This window comes from Homalodisca vitripennis, unplaced genomic scaffold (assembly GCF_021130785.1).
Source record: "Homalodisca vitripennis isolate AUS2020 unplaced genomic scaffold, UT_GWSS_2.1 ScUCBcl_4529;HRSCAF=10755, whole genome shotgun sequence".
Lineage (NCBI taxonomy): Eukaryota > Metazoa > Arthropoda > Insecta > Hemiptera > Cicadellidae > Homalodisca > Homalodisca vitripennis.
The window spans coordinates 20,441-38,636 of NW_025780641.1; the positions used below are offsets into that span (position 1 = coordinate 20,441).

Here is an 18,196-nt window from a genome sequence, read left to right on the forward strand (position 1 = left end):
ATATCTGATTTTAGCAGAACACAGCATAGACTAGGAGGTACAACCATTTACTGTAAAGACAATCTTACAAATAATACAGAGGCTATTGAAATAAATAACTTCTGTGAGGAACTCCTCCTTGAGGCAGCACTGATATGCATCACGCTAAGTGGGAAGAAAATTTATTTTTAGGAGTATACCGACCTCCGGGAGGAAACATAAGAAATAGCCTGGACGTCTTATCTAACATTCTAGACCATAACCAAGCACACAAAAAATTGTTCTTACTAATGGGTGACATAAATATTGACAGTCTTAGAAGTAACAATCCTGACAGTGTAATGTTTAATGATGAACTGGCCATGTAAAATATGAAGACTCGCACTCCCTGCAACTCGTGTCACAGCTGATATAAACACCTCTATAGAATGTATATGTACTAGTATCTCAGAAGAAAAAGTTGTTGTACTAGTATCTCAGAAGAAAAAGTTGTTGTAACCATCTTACAAACTGGTCTCACTGATCATACAGCCCAGCTTTGCAGTGTTGACTTTAGTTATAACAAATATATATCTTTCAGTCTTAAGCGCAAACTAGGCAAACAAAATCTGGAAAATCTCAAATCTTTACTATCCAATAAGAACTGGGATATTGTCAACAACGCTGAAGACGCAGAAACAGCCTACAACAACTTCAATGAGATACTATCCATTGCCCTAAACATTGCCTGTCTAAAGAGGAAAAGCAAAACCAGAATTGGCACTAAGCCATCACATTACTATGACTCAGAGTGTAGAGAGATGAAAGCCTCATACATAAGAGCTCTTAATATTTATGAAACAATAGGAAACCCTAGAGACAAAGAAGTAATGGTGAATATAAAGAAACATTACGATCAAAAGCTAAAATTGCTGCATCAGTAAGTTAACCTTCAATATATACAAAACTCTGACAACATGGCAAAAGGCAAAAGTACTATGGAATGTTATAAACAGTGAGGGACTTAGCAATAAGAGTAGTCAAACATGTTCTAAGCTTAACTTTAACAATATAACTATAGACAACCCTGTGGATGTAGCTGAAAACCTCAACTCCTATTTCACCCAAATAGCAGACATTACAGTTCAACAAAACAATTTAATACCAACTGACAGGATAGATGCGGGCCAGTTAGAACATCAGCAGTTTGAACATCACTTATTGTCTTAATTCTTCGGATGACGTATAGCCGAGGGGGAGCTTAGCTTCTTACAGAGACTGTCAACATGACAATAGACAAAATTCTTTATTAACATGCTCATTGAGAACAGTATTAGCGTCATAGTAAACAATACAAGTGTTTTTTTTACAAAATATAAAGTTTTGTAATGATATAAAAGGTTACATTGTAAAATTTAAATGTCAAATGCTCTTTGAAAGAATTCTTCTATGGAGTAGAAGGGGCGGTCAGCAAACCATTTGTGTGGTGCTGGTTTGAGTTAATTCTCTCCTTTGGCTCTCAGCTCTGATGGCAGGTGGTTGTGAAGCTTCCTCCCGATGTATGTAGGCTTCGTTTCGAACTGTGACAGTCGGTGGGCTGGTAGGTTATACAAAGTAGTGTCTCTGAAGTTGTACTGATGAACTTCATCCCACTTCGGTAGGCCCTCTCTTACTGCGTACATCACAGTTTCATGAATGTATAATGATACGATAGTGAGGATCTTATGGGTTCTAAAGGCTTCTCTACAGCTGTTTGGTGGTTGCAGTCCTGCAAGTGTTCTGACTGCGGTTTTTTGTTTTTTTGAGAACCCTTTGAATCTGACCAGCTGATGTTCCTCCCCATGCTACTAAACCACATCTTATGTGAGCCCCAAACAAAGCAAAATAAGCAGCTCTTGTAGTTGTTTCATCAGTAGAAGCTTTGATATTTTTAATTGCATAGAGGCTGGAACTTAACTTCCTACAGTTTGTCTACATGAGAAGTCCAGGATGTTTTTATCCAGAGTTATGCCCAAAAACTTGACTTCGTCATTCATTGCAACCTCTGGTATATATGGCACACATTCAGATCTCCTTCCAGAAGCTATTTGGGCGGTTTTGGTAGTGTTTACTGCTAAGTCATTGTTAAGACAGTACTGATAGGCCATGTTGAAGGATAGGTACAATGTGATTGCCATATTTTCAGTTGAGGTTTCACTAAACACCAAGGTTGTGTCGTCAGCATACATCAATGTTAAGCATGCATCTACAATGTATTGAGGCAAGTCGTTAATGAAAAGGATGAAGAGTACTGGTCCAAGAACTGATCCTTGGGGGACACCTCAGTTTACAGGTAGGAGACTAGATCTTACATAATTGGATTTTCCATTTTCTGTTTGGCTTAGCTCAACCAGTTGTTTTCGTCCTCCAAGGTAACTTTGGAACCAATTTTTAGCTGTTCCTGCTACTCCCAAGTTTTCCAGTTTCCGGATGATGAGATCATGGCTAAGACAGTCAAACGCTTTACTAAATTTGTCAGTAGATTATGCTTTTCGCAGTGGTCCAGTAGCCTTCTGAGAACAATTCTTTCGCACAGTTTTGAGAAAGTGGATACAAGAGAGATAGGTCTATAATTACTGGGATCTAAGTAGCTTCCATTTTTATATTTTGGATACTCTTTTGATAGTTTTAGAGCTGAAGTAAATTTACTACTTCTAAAGACTTATTGAATATGTCAACGAGGGGAAGTGCAAGTTCTTCAGAGCAAAATTTGAGTATTTTTGAAGAAATCTCATCTAAACCTGATGAGTTTTTTGATTTGAGGTTGTTAATGACTGTTCTGACTTCATTTTCATTTGTTTCTCGAAGGTTTATGAGCTGTTAAAATGCTGGCTGTACAGGTGGTAAAAAAGTTCTTATTATTCCATTATTTTTTCTAACGTTTTTTTCAGCTATGTGTAAAAAGTGACAGTTTAGATGGTCTGCTACTTCTACAGAGTTGTCAGTGATTTTTTCATTAACTTCTAGCTTTATTTTGTTCACCGACTTTCCTTTCTTGGACCATGTTGTGTTTATAACTTCCCACATAGCCTTGGATTTATTGTCGGCACTGGCAATGTGGTCTGATGCTGCTTGTTTTCTGAGGAGTTTCAGTCATAGGTCATAGTTTTTTTTACATCTTATTGATTCTTCCTTGTCATCAATAGATCCTGTCACTTCATATTTACTAAGGGCTATCAGGTATCTGTCCTTTAGTCTATTGGTTTCATGGTCAGCAAAATATTTAGGTTTTAGTTTATGGCGTGTTTTGAATTTCCTCTGAGGGCATGCTGCATCCATGGCAAGTCTTACAGTATGGCTCAATCTTTCAAAAGCTGCGTCAGCATCTTCAGTTTGCAGAATGTTTGACCAGTTCTCTTCCCCAAGTATGCATTTGAGCTCTTGAAGATTTTTTCTTCTGAGGCAGCGACTCATTCTGAGCGGATTATCCTGTAGTACTGCGAAGTTGACCTCACAGCTTTGGGCAGTATGGTCTGAGATACCAGCATGGATAACCTTTGTGTCAAGCTTCTCAGTGTCAATATTAGAACAAATCCAGTCGATAGAGGATTGTTTAGTTGGGGTAATTCTGGTCGCTGGAAGTTGTACCCTCTTGCTGTTATGAGAGGAACTGGACAACAATAAGTTCTTCTGTATGCCTCTCAAGGTTTTTGTCAACATAGATAGCAACCCCACCTTTCCTATGTTCTGTTCTACAGAAGATAGTATCCTGTGATTACGGTGTTCTCTATTTGGCCTCGTTTAAGACCATGCTCTGTCAGAATCAGTACGTTTGGCTTAATTTTTTCAACTAGATGTTGGTCTATTAATTTTATTTGAAATTTCTTGTGTATTTTGATGCAGAATGAGGAGACTTGATGGATTTTTTTTAATATTTTTATTGTGTGATGATCCTGGGTGTCTCTGCTGTGCTACACTGATATTTTGTTCCAGAATATTTTTGTTTTGTATCTTTTATTTTTTTGACGATTCTCTTCTAAAAAATGAAAATTTGGATAGACATTAACAAGTTCATTTGGTGATAAAAAAGGTGATCCTGCAATGTTGCTGGAGTCACTGTCATAATTGTCATATTCAGTAGTGTTGTTGTAGTCATGAGAAGTCCAGTTAAGATCTTTGTCTATTATAACACCTAGATGCTTTGCTACATTAATTCTATCTAAGATAGGTAGAATTCAAACTTTAAGCTTTCGTCTCCCCATAACTAAATGTTTTGTTTTAGTTTCATTTAGTACCATGCTATTCTGGTGGCAGTATTGAGTAGCTACATTAAGTGCAATGTATGATGAAACTTCAAGTGATTCGGATTCTTTATTACTTAATTACAGCATTGTCATCTGCGTACATAATAGTGGTTGCAAATTCTTCCAGATACCTGAGTAGATCATTTGTAAAAAGTACAAATAAGACCGGCCCCAGAACTGAACCTTGTAGTACGCCTCTCAGGCTGGTTAGAGAACTAGATCATACTGAAGAAGTCAAACCATTGTCTGAATACACCAACTCAACCATTTGTAGTCCTCCAGTTAAATAGCTGCCCAACCAATCCGCTGAAATTCCAGAAATTTCAAACGCTTCCAGTTTTGTTAGGAGTTGTTTATGGTAAAGGCTGTTGAATGCCTGAATAAAGTCTAATAATACTGATGCACAGGTATTGCCATCTTCAAATTGATCAATAATGAGTTCTATTAGACTAGTTATAGCTGTTAATGTAGAACGTCCTTTGATAAAGCCATGTTGCTGACTAGTTCGTAAATTATTTTCCAGGAGGTGAATTATAAGACGAACCACTGCTACTTTTTCAAAAACTTTAGAAATTGTTGATATTACTGATATTGGCCTCTAATTACTATTATCAGAGGTGCTACCCTGCTTAAAGAGGGGAATAACTTTGGCAAATTTCAGTTAGTGTCCGGAACTTCCCTTCTGAAAATGATCGGTTGATCAGAGAGTTTCCTTCACTCTGGATTTTTTTAGAGGATATGCGGAATTTATTTTCATTCCTAAAGTGGTACTAAAAAAGTTGTAAGCTGTTTCTGCATTTATAGCAGTAGTCAGATCTTCCCAAGACTCTTGTTGTAGTTTTATTTTAATGTCATTCTGATGAACTGATCAATAGCCTATTGTCACACGATTGGAGTATCTTACTTTATAATAAAAAAGTATTGTGCGCACAAACCTTTTTTCAAGTCTTTTTTTCAGTCATAATTAATAAAATGGAATTTTTTTCCAAATTAAAGAAACAAAATTTCTCTGAGACCAAGATGAAAAAAAATAATAATGAATGGTATACAAAGGAACTGGCGCAAATGAAAGAGAGGCTTTTGTACCTGCACAAATTAGTAAAAAATTCTGCCTGTGATAGGCTTCACACACACTACGCTGATCTGAAAGGAATTTATAAAAAGTCCATAGAGGATGCAAAATTGGCACATAATGCAGCGAAAATAGAAAATAGTAAAAACAAATGTAAGACTGCTTGGAACTTAATAAAAGAAGATACAAATAACTTTCTGTCTCAACCAGACATAAATATCACCCCAGATCAGTTCAACAACTTTTTTATTAGTTCAGTTAAGCAAATAAAGGATAGTATTGAAAGGCCTAATATTGATAGTATGAGCTTTATTATAAATCACCATATTGAAAGAAAAGATTTTACTTTTATAGAAGTCTCAACTGAAGATGTCACTAAAGCTGTCAAAAGACTTAAAAACTCAGAAAGCAAAGATATTTTTAATTTGTCTAATAATTTGTCTAAAAAAATTTGTCATACATTTTTGAAGCCTTTAACTGTATGTATTAATAAATGTTTGAATGAAGGGGTTTTCCCTCAGGAATTGAAACTGTCAAGATTGTGTCCAATTTTTAAGAAAGGGCCTAGAGATCTACCTGAAAGCTATCACCCTATATCAATTGTACCGGTACTGTCAAAAATTATAGAAATCTTAGTACATGATCAACTTGTTGCCTATCTAGAAAATAATAACTATCTTAATTCATCACAGTTTGGCTTTAGGAGAAATAAATGTACCATTGATGTTGTTGACACATTAATTAGAGAAGTCCTTGATGTTTTTGAGGATGGATCCTTTGCTCAAGTCACTCTCTGTGACTTGAGCAAGGCATTTGACTGCGTTGAACATAATGAACTAATATTGAAACTTAACTATTATGGCATTACTGGTATTTTTGCTAAGTTTTTTCAAGAATACTTAAAAAATCGGAGGCAAAAAGTTCTTATTAATGGAAGCTGGTCCAATGAGTTAGTGGTTGAGAGTGGAGTGCCCCAGGGTTCAGTCTTGGGCCCCCTTTTATTCCTACTACACATAAATGATCTTCCTACTGCTGTTAAGGCCAAATCTCTGTTATATGCAGATGACACAACCTTTTTAAATAGTCATACAGACTTTGCAGCATTAAAAGACCTTGTGAATGAAACAGTCGAAGAAGCTTCATTGTGGTTCAGGTCAAATGGCTTTTTATTAAATGAATTAAAAACCCAAAATATTTTATTCACCTTAAGACGAACTCCTCAATGTGATATAATAAATGATTTCTCTTCTTGTGTAAAATTTCTAGGTATTTTTATTGATAAAAATTTAACATGGAATCCTCATATTGAATATATTTCCAAGAAATTATCCCGTGTAATTTTTTTACTAAGACGAATAATGAAATATGTGCCTGAAAGCTATATAAAATGTGCTTACTATGCATTTTTTCAATCTATAATAAGGTACGGTTTAGTAATATGGGGTAATAGCACTAAAATCAATGAAATTCTTATCTTACAAAAAAAGGCAGTTAGGGTAATAGCACAAGCACAACCACTGGACCATTGCAAACCACTTTTCATAAAACTAGAATTGCAAACTGTTATTAACCTATATATATTTGACTCAGTATTATACATTATGAAATATATTCAATCTCAAACTTTTAGCAGAGATCTACATAGCCATAATACCAGAAATAAAAATAATATTGTAATGCAACATTGTAGGCTAAGCAAAACCCAACAAAGTCATATTTTAATTTCCCAAAAGATTTACAACAAATTAATAGGTCTAGTTAATAAGTATTCTGTAAATATTTTTAAAACTAAGCTATATAACTGGTTAATACAGAACCCATTGTATGAACTTTCAGAGTTTTTTAGTATTAATGATATATATTTCTAGATTGTCCAATTGCATATTCCAATTTGTTAATCTAGTGGTTTTAAAGCTTTCATCTGTATACTGGAATTATGTTTTATTTAACATCAAACCTAAAATATATGTACAGTATTTTTATATATTAGAGTAATATCTCTTTTGACTATGCCACTTAGGTGTATTTATGACTTTGTCAATGCATTTTGTAAAATGACAATAAACATTATTCTATTCTTCTATTCTTATTCTATTCTATTCTATTCTATTCATGTTCCTTTCAGAGAAATGTCGTTTTTCAGTCATCCAGGCTTTTGTTTTCACTTGCTGGTGGTGTAGCTTACAAAGCTGAGCGGTCAGAGATCTCCTCGTCCAAAACTGTCACTGTCACATTTCCATCTTCTACATTAGTACACACGCAGTCTATTGATGATTGTGAAAAGGTTGTTATGCGAGTGAATGGAGAAAGAATTCTAAACATGTTAAAAAGTAATCGAATTAAAACGGTGCAGTGTTGAATAATGTACAGTAATATTGTGGAAATAGTGGTGAAGTGTCATAATTTATAGCCAATTTAAACTAAAATTTGTAGTAAGACAATTCATACCGATAAGTTACAATACATTACTCTGATAAGTTCTCTACCAAAAGTCTCGCAGCCAGTAGAAAGTTTCGAAATGATTACTATCCACATAGTAAAAATTCACAACATTATGCAATTTTATGAACACACATTCTATAAAAACAAGTTTAAATTAGTGTCTACACAAATGAATACTTAAAAGCATCGAAATCCTGTTGTCCTTTCAAATCTACCATCGACCATAGCCAATACTCAATACAAAACAAACAATTGATATGCATATTTTAAGCTTTGTATGTTTCAAGATAATTATGTAATAGCTATGAATTATTTTATCAGATTAATCCAATATATTGAGAATTGTTATAAGGACATATATAATAAAATTTTTGAAACTTAGTCAAAAGGTCAAAATTTCCCTTCTGGCTTAGTTGGAAGGAAGATAGATTTCACATGTGCTGTTATATCGAATTATTATTAAGACTTAATTTTCTTCTATACTTCTAAAACTTTTTGAACAACCGATTTATAGAAACAATATTAAGAACAGTAGCTTTAAATAGCTTAAAAATGTTGTCTCAATTCTAATTTATGTTGTAAAATATCCCAGAACGAAATTTTGTCCAATCGCAAATGGCCGTTATCTTAAAAACCTTCTATTGACTGAGAAGAATTTACCCAAACATTTAAAACTTCAGTTTGAATTGGCTACAGATTTATGCTAATCACATGTTAACTATTATTCCCGTAATGGATACTGTATACGAGGTCTGTCCAAAAAGTATCCAACCGCTGAACAGTAGGCGGCTGCGGCGTAACCAACCGGCTCGAACCGGTTATTGGAGGGGAGGGGCAAGCCTTACTCCTTCCCATATTAGGCATTGAATACGATCCGGTCACTCAGTGAGTCACAGCGCTCTGTTCCATACAGTACTGGCGTGTGTGTGCGCCGCATTTCAATATGAACTGCTCGTGTTGAGCAGCGCATTTGCATTACATTTTGCCAAAAACTTGGCCATTCAGCATCACAGACGATTACTACGATACAGAAAGTTTATGGTGACGTGTCTATGTGCAATACACAAATAAAAGATTGGTTTAGGCGGTTTAAAAATGGCCGCATATCAGTGGAGAGTGATGACCGATCTAGCAGGCTTTCAAGAGCCAGAAACGCTGAAAATGTTGAACGTGTTCGTGCAGCAATTAATGAAAACCGTTCGATTGACTGTCCGAGAGTTGGAAGAAGATTTAGGAATACCAAAATCGTCAGTTTGTAACATTTTACACGAAGATTTAAAAATGAACCGTGTTTCGGCAAAATTTGTTCCTCGGCTGCTGATAGAAGACCAAAAGAACTGTCAACTTGGAAATCGCACAGGACAATCTGGATTTGATAAAAAGGGACCCAGGGCTATTTAAAAAAAGGTATTACTGGTGATGAGTCATGGGTTTATGGGTACAACCCTGAAACAAAGGCTCAATCTTCACAGTGGAAAACTCGCGAAGAGCAACGGCCGAAAAAAAGCAAGACAAAGTCGAAGCAATGTCAAGACAATGATGACAGTTTTTTTTTTTACCAGGACAGCGTTGTTCATCACGAATATGCTCCAAGAGGCCAGACAGTTAATAAGGAGTATTATCTTGAGGTCCTAAGGCGGCTACGAGATGCAGTGCGAAGGAAACGACCTGAACTGTGGACAAGCCGTGACTGGATCCTGCACCACAACAACGCGCCAGCTCATTCCTCAAATCTTATTCAGCGTTTTTTGGTCAAACACGACATCAACTAACTACAACAGCCTCTCTACAGACCTGACATAGCTCCTTGTGGCTTCTGGCTATTTCTGAAATTAAAAATTCCTTTGAAAGGAAAAAGATTTGACGATGTTGAAACAAATAAAACTAAATGCGACGAAGGATCTGTTAGCCATTCCGCAAAATGAATTTAAGGAGTGTTTCCAAAAGTTGGAGGAGCGTTGGAATAAGATAGTGGCTTGTGGAGGGGAGTACTTTGAAGGGGACCAGATTGCCGTTGCCGCTGAGTAGGTCATGTCAGACGTCAAGGTCGGTTATTTTTTGGACACACCTCGGATTATTAAAAGGTAAAGGTTTGTACCGCCGTTATCTCAAAAACTTACAACAGAATAAACACGTAACAAACATTGTGAATTACCTGAAAATTCTAAAATCTTTTTGTGATAACAATGAAAAAAAAAAACTTAAATATAACAATTCATTTTCACAAAATACATAAATTTAAAGCAAACATTATACTCATAATTTCAGTATTATCCAAGTTCCCATGTTTGTATAACCTTCAGTAATTTTGATTTTGAGAATCACGTATTGAAACCATCATCAGACTGTGTCTTATGTATATACAGCTGCAAAAACAACTTACTACGCTCTGATTGAATCCCACTTTAGGTATGGAATTGCTGTATGGGGCAGATCATTAGCCACTACCAACAACAGAATCCTTCTTTTACAGAAAAAAGCCATACAAATTCTTGCTGAGCTTGGACCTCAAGAGAGCTGCAGACAAGCCTTCATAACCCTGGGGATACTGACAGTTACAGCACTATACATTCTAGATGTTATTTTATATATTGACAAGCTAAATCTGCAAACCAATGAAGACTTCCATAAATACAATACAAGAAATTCCAAAAACTATGTTCTGCCAACACACCGTACAACCCTGTATGGAAAAAGTCCATCTTACAATGGCCTAAAACTGTGGAACCTTCTACCAACATCAATAAAGCAGCTCAAAGGAACAGCCCTAAAAAGAAGACTACATGACTTCTTCTTGAACAGACCAGTCTACACAATAGAAGAATTCATAAGTGCAAGAGAAGATGACCTGAGATGCACAAATTCATGAACATTCACATCTGTAACATAACGATATTTACTTGTACTCATGACACTATTGCTGTTCTTATGAATATGTAATAAAGAATTTTGTCTATTGTCTATACAAACAAGATAGGAGTACACCACACATTGTGTCGCATAATACGCTTCGCCGAGGTTGTAGTTACAATTATAAGTCTGTAGCTCATTCCATTCTTGATATGCCTTGCGGACAGACAGACAGTAATACAGAAAAATAAACTTTTCATCTCCTTGGTAGACAAACAAGAAATTGTGTCAGTGATAGGCTTCAATAACGCTTAGTCAAATTTCATGGTTGGGCATGCACCATCATTGAACTCGATGTTCCTTCTATAAAAATGAAATTTATGCAAAACTTAATTTGTAAAAGTCAGAAGTCAGTTCATTTTTTAGATAGTATTTGTATAGACAAGTAGAAATTAAATATGACAAAACCTCAAGGATAGGCAGTCAAACACAGATTAACTTTTCAATAAATAACTCTGAGAAGTGATTTTGTCAAACATATTTTCGATCACTTTACAGGAATTTACGCAATTGTGTAAACTAGGCTCAAATAAAAACAGCTGAAAATAATGTTTTAGCAGTATGAATGTATTCGACCAAGTTGTAAAAATGGTAAATTATGTTAAAAGTAAACCACTGAAGTGCAGGATGTTACAAAATATGTGTACTGCTACGGATTCTGAACACACGCAGCTCCTTCTTCACACAGAGGTAAGATGACTGTCTCGAGGACGAGTTCTGAACAGATTTTATGAATTGAAAGACGAGTTACTAACGGTTTTTACGTGTGAAGGGTCAGAATATGCAGATATACTTAGTGACGACTTTTGGTGCACAAAGTTAGCTTTTTTTGCAGACATATTCCAGAAGTTGTATGTACTTAACAAAGGTATGCAGGGAAAATGTGAAAATTTACTCACCTTTACTGACAAAATATCGTTCAAAGAGAAGCTCTTAATTTGGAAGAAAAGAATTTTAACAGACAAATCCTAAACATGCTTGAACTGACAGAAAATTGTAACATTGAAAAAACTGTTCTTGACATGATTTTGGTTTGGAACAATTAAGTGAAAACATAGCAAAATATTTTCCCTCTCTTGACACACCTGCATTCGATTGCGTAAGAAATCCTTTTATGGACTTGGACGATAGTGTAGTAACCTAATTTGTAATTATGTATTAGGTTAGTTAGTTACCTGAAGAAGAGATCACATTACAGATCTCGAAATGTAGTGTTACTGATTTTTTGTTTCACTGAACGATGGCAAATGTCCAGAAAAATCCTGTTTCCTTAACGATATTGTAGTATTCAGTACAAAGAAGAAGAGGAATTAAGCGATATAAAAAATGACCGTGGCCTAAAAATTTAATATAAAAAAACTGGTTCAAGATGAAGAGGAAAAGTCAAAAACCAAATAAGAAAGTAAATTCTGACCTAACAGCTTTTTGGCTGCCTTTAATAAACGAGTACCCTGCAATAACTAAAAGGGCATCTACAGCATTGTTGCCGTTTTCAACGTCCAACATTTGTGAGGCAGCTTTTTTGACTATGAACCAAATCAAAACGAAGAACAGGCCACAGATACAAACAGTAGAGCACGACATGAGATTGGTCTTATTAGTTGTTCACTTCGAAAAATGGAGTTAGTGATAAAAGAAAAACACCAAGCCCATGTGTCACATTAACCAAGAATGTGAATAATGGAAAGCAAGAAGTATTTTGTTTAATATTTTCCTACTTCTACTGGTTGTATTATACTACTGTATTTTGCTCAATAAGTCCAAATAAATTAAGTTTCTTTTAAATGTAATGTTTTTCTTCGACATCCAAGAAAATTCTATTATTTATTACATAAGTATGTTTATATCAAGTACTTAACCAATGGCATAAAGTAATAGGTATGCCGCGGCTATTGGCCGTTTAATTGTGGTGTGCCACGAGAAAAAAAAGTTAGGGAAACACTGAGTTAGAGATTAACGCCATAACCTGAAAATTCCTAATCAAAAAATTGTGTTTTTAATACAGACAACCAATACATTTGACATATATTGTAACGTAATAAAAAATACATTACATGAGTAACATACTGATTAATTATAATATTGAACCACTGTGTGACATGAAGCGTCAGGGATTATAGTAACTAGTGCCTGATTCCATTGTTAGCAGTGTGGACTGTACTTTTTGGCACTAATCCGACTTAACACTGTCCCGATATGACAATACAGTTTTATATAACTTTTCTACATTATTACCTACATTATTCAACCTTCAATTATTTAAAAATGTTTGACGAAGAAACACGAAAAACATCTTTTAACACTAATATGACTCGACACTATTACAACAGACTTTTGACAAATATCTAGCTGAAGATATGGAAATGGTTATATTTCATATCACATCAATCATGAAGTACAATTAAAAGAAAAGTAAATATGTTATCTATATGTTCCCAATTAATTAAATTAAGCTACTAATACAGGTTTCATATTTCAAGGAAAATGCATTCTTCAATGTAAATATGAATACTATCTAATTTCACATACTTTATATTCCTTCGTATTGTTAAATACTATTAAAATGTTTTATTTTTTCAGTAAAACATACTTTTGTATTGGCAGCCATAGAACGAATTTATGGTTATATGGAAATAACAATTTTGTATTGGGCATAAAAACTATGCATTCCTAACAAATTTGCTAAATTTTCAATCCATTTGAATTTTACATGTCAAAATATTTTCTATAAGTTCTTATTCGCAGATAAGTTTAGCATCACTTGAATAATTTAATTTATGATCAAAATTCTTTTGATCATATTGCACATATCTCCCAGATTGAATTTTGAAACAAAAATTATATATAAGCACTAGTTTTAGTCAATAAATGGTGTGTGTGAGTCAGAAGTTACATTTATTCTACATCATAATAAATCTCTCGATTCCAAACCAGTAAAATTTATATAAAGCATAATTTTAGTCATAAACATATTACATATAGCAATTAAAAGAAACACAAATGAGCTAAAACAGTCCTACCAGTACAGGGAAAATAATGAGCAGTTTTACAGTTACACCATAATTTTACATGACATAAGGTTCACATAAAGGTTCAAAGCAAACGCTTTACAATCTTTGTACAAAATAATGAATAATAATATAATTGCTTTCGTAATATTTTATTTATTTAGGAATCCGTCTGCAAAGTACAGGTATTGACTGTGCTCAGTTATAAAACATAACATAAAAGTATATTAAACAGTTGTGTTACACAATTTACAACCTCTACCTAGTTTTTCATGTAGTTTGGGTACTATCACAAAGGTCAAGTAGGTTTTGTAAGCCAGTGCCATGCCATTCTGTAAACTATTATCAGTGTTGATCCCAATTTTTATGAAGATCATTAATGAGCCATTAATAACTCAACACGTTGAAAACATAAAACAACAGTCTTGGTTATACATACAACTGCCTGCAACATATGTGGAAAAGTTCAGACTTTTTTTTCATTTTTCATTTGTATATTTTCAACAGATAATCAAACACTCCAACTTTCATCATGGACATTGGTTTGTTCACTCTGAAAGTATGGCATGAAATATGCAAGTAATAAATTTTCATATAAATCACACACTATTTTACAACACTCTACACGTACAATAATTGAAATGGCATATATACTTTATTAGGTATTTATGTTAAATAATTCATTATAATTCATTAGGATTACATCATCATTCACCAATAACCTTAGCAAAATACAGTCAGCATTGTTAATTCCTAAACTAATAATAATAGATGTAAAATTAACTATTATGACAATGACTTTCCTTTATACGTTAATCCATACTTTGAGAAATTCTTCACTCTTCATGAATATTAGGAATGTTATATAGGTAATTATGTGTGTTATTTGACAAAACCTATAGAAATCAAAATGTATATTTTATTCGAACCATTTCTTTGACCAATACATTGGGAACCCGTGAATTTCTCATTAAATTGAAAGAACTTCGGCTTACTTCAATCTTATATCAATTTCCCACGATATTTTTCACAGATATTAGCAAGTTCCAAATGAAAGTACAAATAACCGTAGTTGAAGAATGTGTGACTAGTTTTCTTCATCACATGCAATATTTCAGTTGACTTCAAGACTGTTTTCAATACTTCACTCTTTGGAAAATTCTACTGATCTAATGTCAGTGACCAAGAGGATGAATTTTGACATAAATGTATTACAGCTGGCTTCAAGGCTGTCTTTGATAGTTCATATGACAGTTCAAAATTCTACTGATCATATGTCAGAGGCGAAGAGAAGAAACTATGACACAATTGTGTTAAAATCAATTTTATATATTCTAATCAGCACTTATTTAAATACTTTTCTTATTTACTTTACTTCTTAACACATTCACTGCGGGTGCCTCCGATCGGAGGCCTGGAGGCCTCTCGTCGGGTGCGTCCGCCTCCGATCGGAGGCATTCGGCAATAGCATGTTTCAATAGTCATTGTTCCCTCAGAGGTTGTGTGAGCCAGTTGTTTCGTTGTTAGCTTGTAGTTGACATGCGTATTGTTCTTTGTTTAGGCTGGTTGAGATAACTGATGATGCACAGTGTATATATTTAGTGTATTAGTTTCTGTTATTTGTGATCATGGAACGAGTAGAACGAAGTAGTGAAATAGACCGAATGCTATTAGACAGTGGTGACGATATTGACTATTCTAGTGAGTCAGAAGCTTCGGATAACTTGGACACCCCGATCCGCCATGACAGTGACCTCGACGAAGCCCAACAATATGCCGCGTCTGACCAGGAGGACGACACCATCAATGACATTGATCCCGGTGATGTAGTATACGATCCACAGTGGCAACCCCGAACTGCAGGTTTGAAAGATATACCTTTTACAAAGGAAAATAAAATACTAGTTCCATTTCCTGAAGATAATACACCTTTTGGTTGGTGGGATTATTTATTAGATGATGATTTTTTACAAACAATAGTTGACAAAACAAATGCGTATGCTTGGGAAGTATTTTTTTCAGACAGTTTACAACCTAATTCCAGAATAAACAAGTGGTCAGACCTCACTGTGGCTGAGTTAAAAATATTTATAGGTTTGGTTTTTCACATGGGAACTGTCCGACTCAATAGGATAAATGACTATTGGAAAACTGATAAAATGTTCAATTTCCAATACGTAAGAGAACAAATGTCCAGAGATAGATTTTTATTAATTTTTAGATGTCTCCATTTCTCAGACAATAAACAACAAACTGATGACAGACTATCAAAAATCCGGGTTCTAATAGATTATTTCAATAATAAAATGAAACAAGTTTATTACCCTGGCTGTGAACTTTCCCTAGACGAAGGTACTGTGCTATGGAGAGGCCGTCTACTTTTCAGACAGTATATTTCTGGAAAGCGTCATAAGTACGGCATCAAAGTGTACTCTTTATGTGAGCCTGATGGCCTTTGTTTAGCATTTACGGTCTATTCTGGGAAAGGGGGAGAGCTTAGTGGCAAAGGGCATGCCGGAAAAGTTGTGATGCACCTTATGGAGGGAAAATTAGGGGTTGGCCACATTTTATATATGGACAACTATTATAACAGTTTTCCACTGGCTTCTGAGCTTCTTTTTCATAATACCTACTGCACAGGAACATTATTGACAAATAGAAGACATCTCCCTGCAGAAGTAGTAGGAGCTAAACTGAAAAAAGGAGAAAAAAAATAGAGCGTTACGCAGACGGCGTAATGGTAGGAAAATGGCGTGATAAACGCAACGTATTGTATATTTCTACCAGATTCGAAAATGATTGGGCAATGTCTAATAATAGGCATGGTGAACCACGACAAAAGCCATTGCCCATTGTGTATTACAATGCTCACATGAAAGGTGTTGATAGACATGACCAGCTAATGAGCTATTACCCTTGTGAGCACAAAAGCCTACGATGGTACAAGAAAATGTTTATTCATTTTCTACAAATGGTCATGATAAACAGTTTTCAAATTGTATCTTGTAGCAAATCCCAGAAAAAAAACAAATTTGTATTCCTTCAGAATTGCAGTCATTGAAAGATTGCTGACAACAAATGTTGCTACACCACCACTTCGCCCCCGACAAGCTCTTACTGTCAGACATGTGCTATCAAAAACTGAAAGAAGAGACACACAAGGAACTAGGTTCTTGAGAAAGAGGTGCAGGCAGTGTGCAAAGGACAAGAAAAAAACAATGACTGTATATATCTGTGCTCAGTGTCCTGGAGAGCCAGGATTATGTGCCTTGGGTTGCTTCGATAAGTGGCATACCCCGTGAAGAACTAAACCAGTTCATGAACATGTAGATATGTAAATAGTAATTTTGTATTTAGGTTAGTGACATTTTATTCTAAGATTACTTAAACAATAGTGAATATATATCGTGTTTCACGTGTCATTGGGGGTAAGCATCCTATAGGAGGCCTATGGATTTATGTACCATGTGCGGAACGCCTCCGATCGGAGGCACATGAAGAATAGTGCGATGTGCGGACGCCTCCGATAGGAGGCAAAAACTTAACGTCACCGGCGCCGCCATTTTGTTGCCGGAGAATTATTTCCATGCTGTTTCTGGATTCTAATGACAACAAGGTATGATAATTTGTAACAAAATATTTTAGCATAGTGCATGAGTTTTATATTATTTTTCAGCAGTGAATGTGTTAATACTTTTTCTTATTTAAGTGATATATCCTTGTGTTCACATATCAGTTTAAGGTGTGTGTGTGTGTGTGTGTGTGTGTGTGTGTGTGTGTGTGGTGTGTGTGTGTGTGTGTGTGCGCGTGTGTGTGTGTGTGTGTGTGTGTGTGTGTGTGTGTGTGTTGACAGGTAAATCAGCACTCAAAGTACTCTAAAATAGTATCTAAAATACAGTTAATTCTCCATAAATTACTTCCTCATTGAATTTCTGCCCTTGAGAGGATCAGTTTGGGCCTGAACACATATGGATACAACAAAACTGTTTCACCAGTTTCAATACTACATAAAACTAAACTACAACAGCAAAATTCACATCCAATTCTAGTGTACAAATATCTATTTAACTAATAGCTAATAAGACAAAATTAAACATATCTTACCTGTGTATTGGTCATGTTGGGGGGGATGAGGATAAGACAAACTCAGCACTAATTAACATTTACAACTGCAAACAAACAAAACAAAAAGATATAGCAACCACTAACTACAATACGCATGCATCAAATAAAAAGCAAATAAAATTATAAACTAAAAAAAAACGTTCTCCAAGATCGTGATTGACATTTAGAGCATACAGAACTTAATAATTTGTAAAATAGGATAAAATAAAAAGTAAGGCAGTTAAATAAGAAAGAAAACATAAGAATCTTTTAGTTTACTTTACATTTATTGACACCTTTGTTAACTTTTACACACAATAAAGCTGTCTAAAAACAGGCTTTGTTACATTTAGTTTTAACATAAATGTTTATATATCACTTATAATTTAAATTCATAGTAAACATACTTGTAAACATAA

General features: G+C 34.7%; 1 protein-coding gene across 1 annotated transcript in view; it reads right to left on the reverse strand.

The window, feature by feature from the left end:
* LOC124372978 (coronin-2B-like) overlaps positions 1 to 17,842 on the reverse strand; it is a 37,309-nt gene extending 19,467 nt beyond the window's left edge. The window contains exon 1 of the mRNA XM_046831384.1: positions 17,778 to 17,842. Coding sequence (XP_046687340.1) covers positions 17,778 to 17,792 — 15 coding nt within the window. The 5' untranslated portion in view covers positions 17,793 to 17,842. The remainder of the gene's footprint in view (positions 1 to 17,777) is intronic.
* Between the last annotated feature and the right edge of the window lie 354 nt (positions 17,843 to 18,196).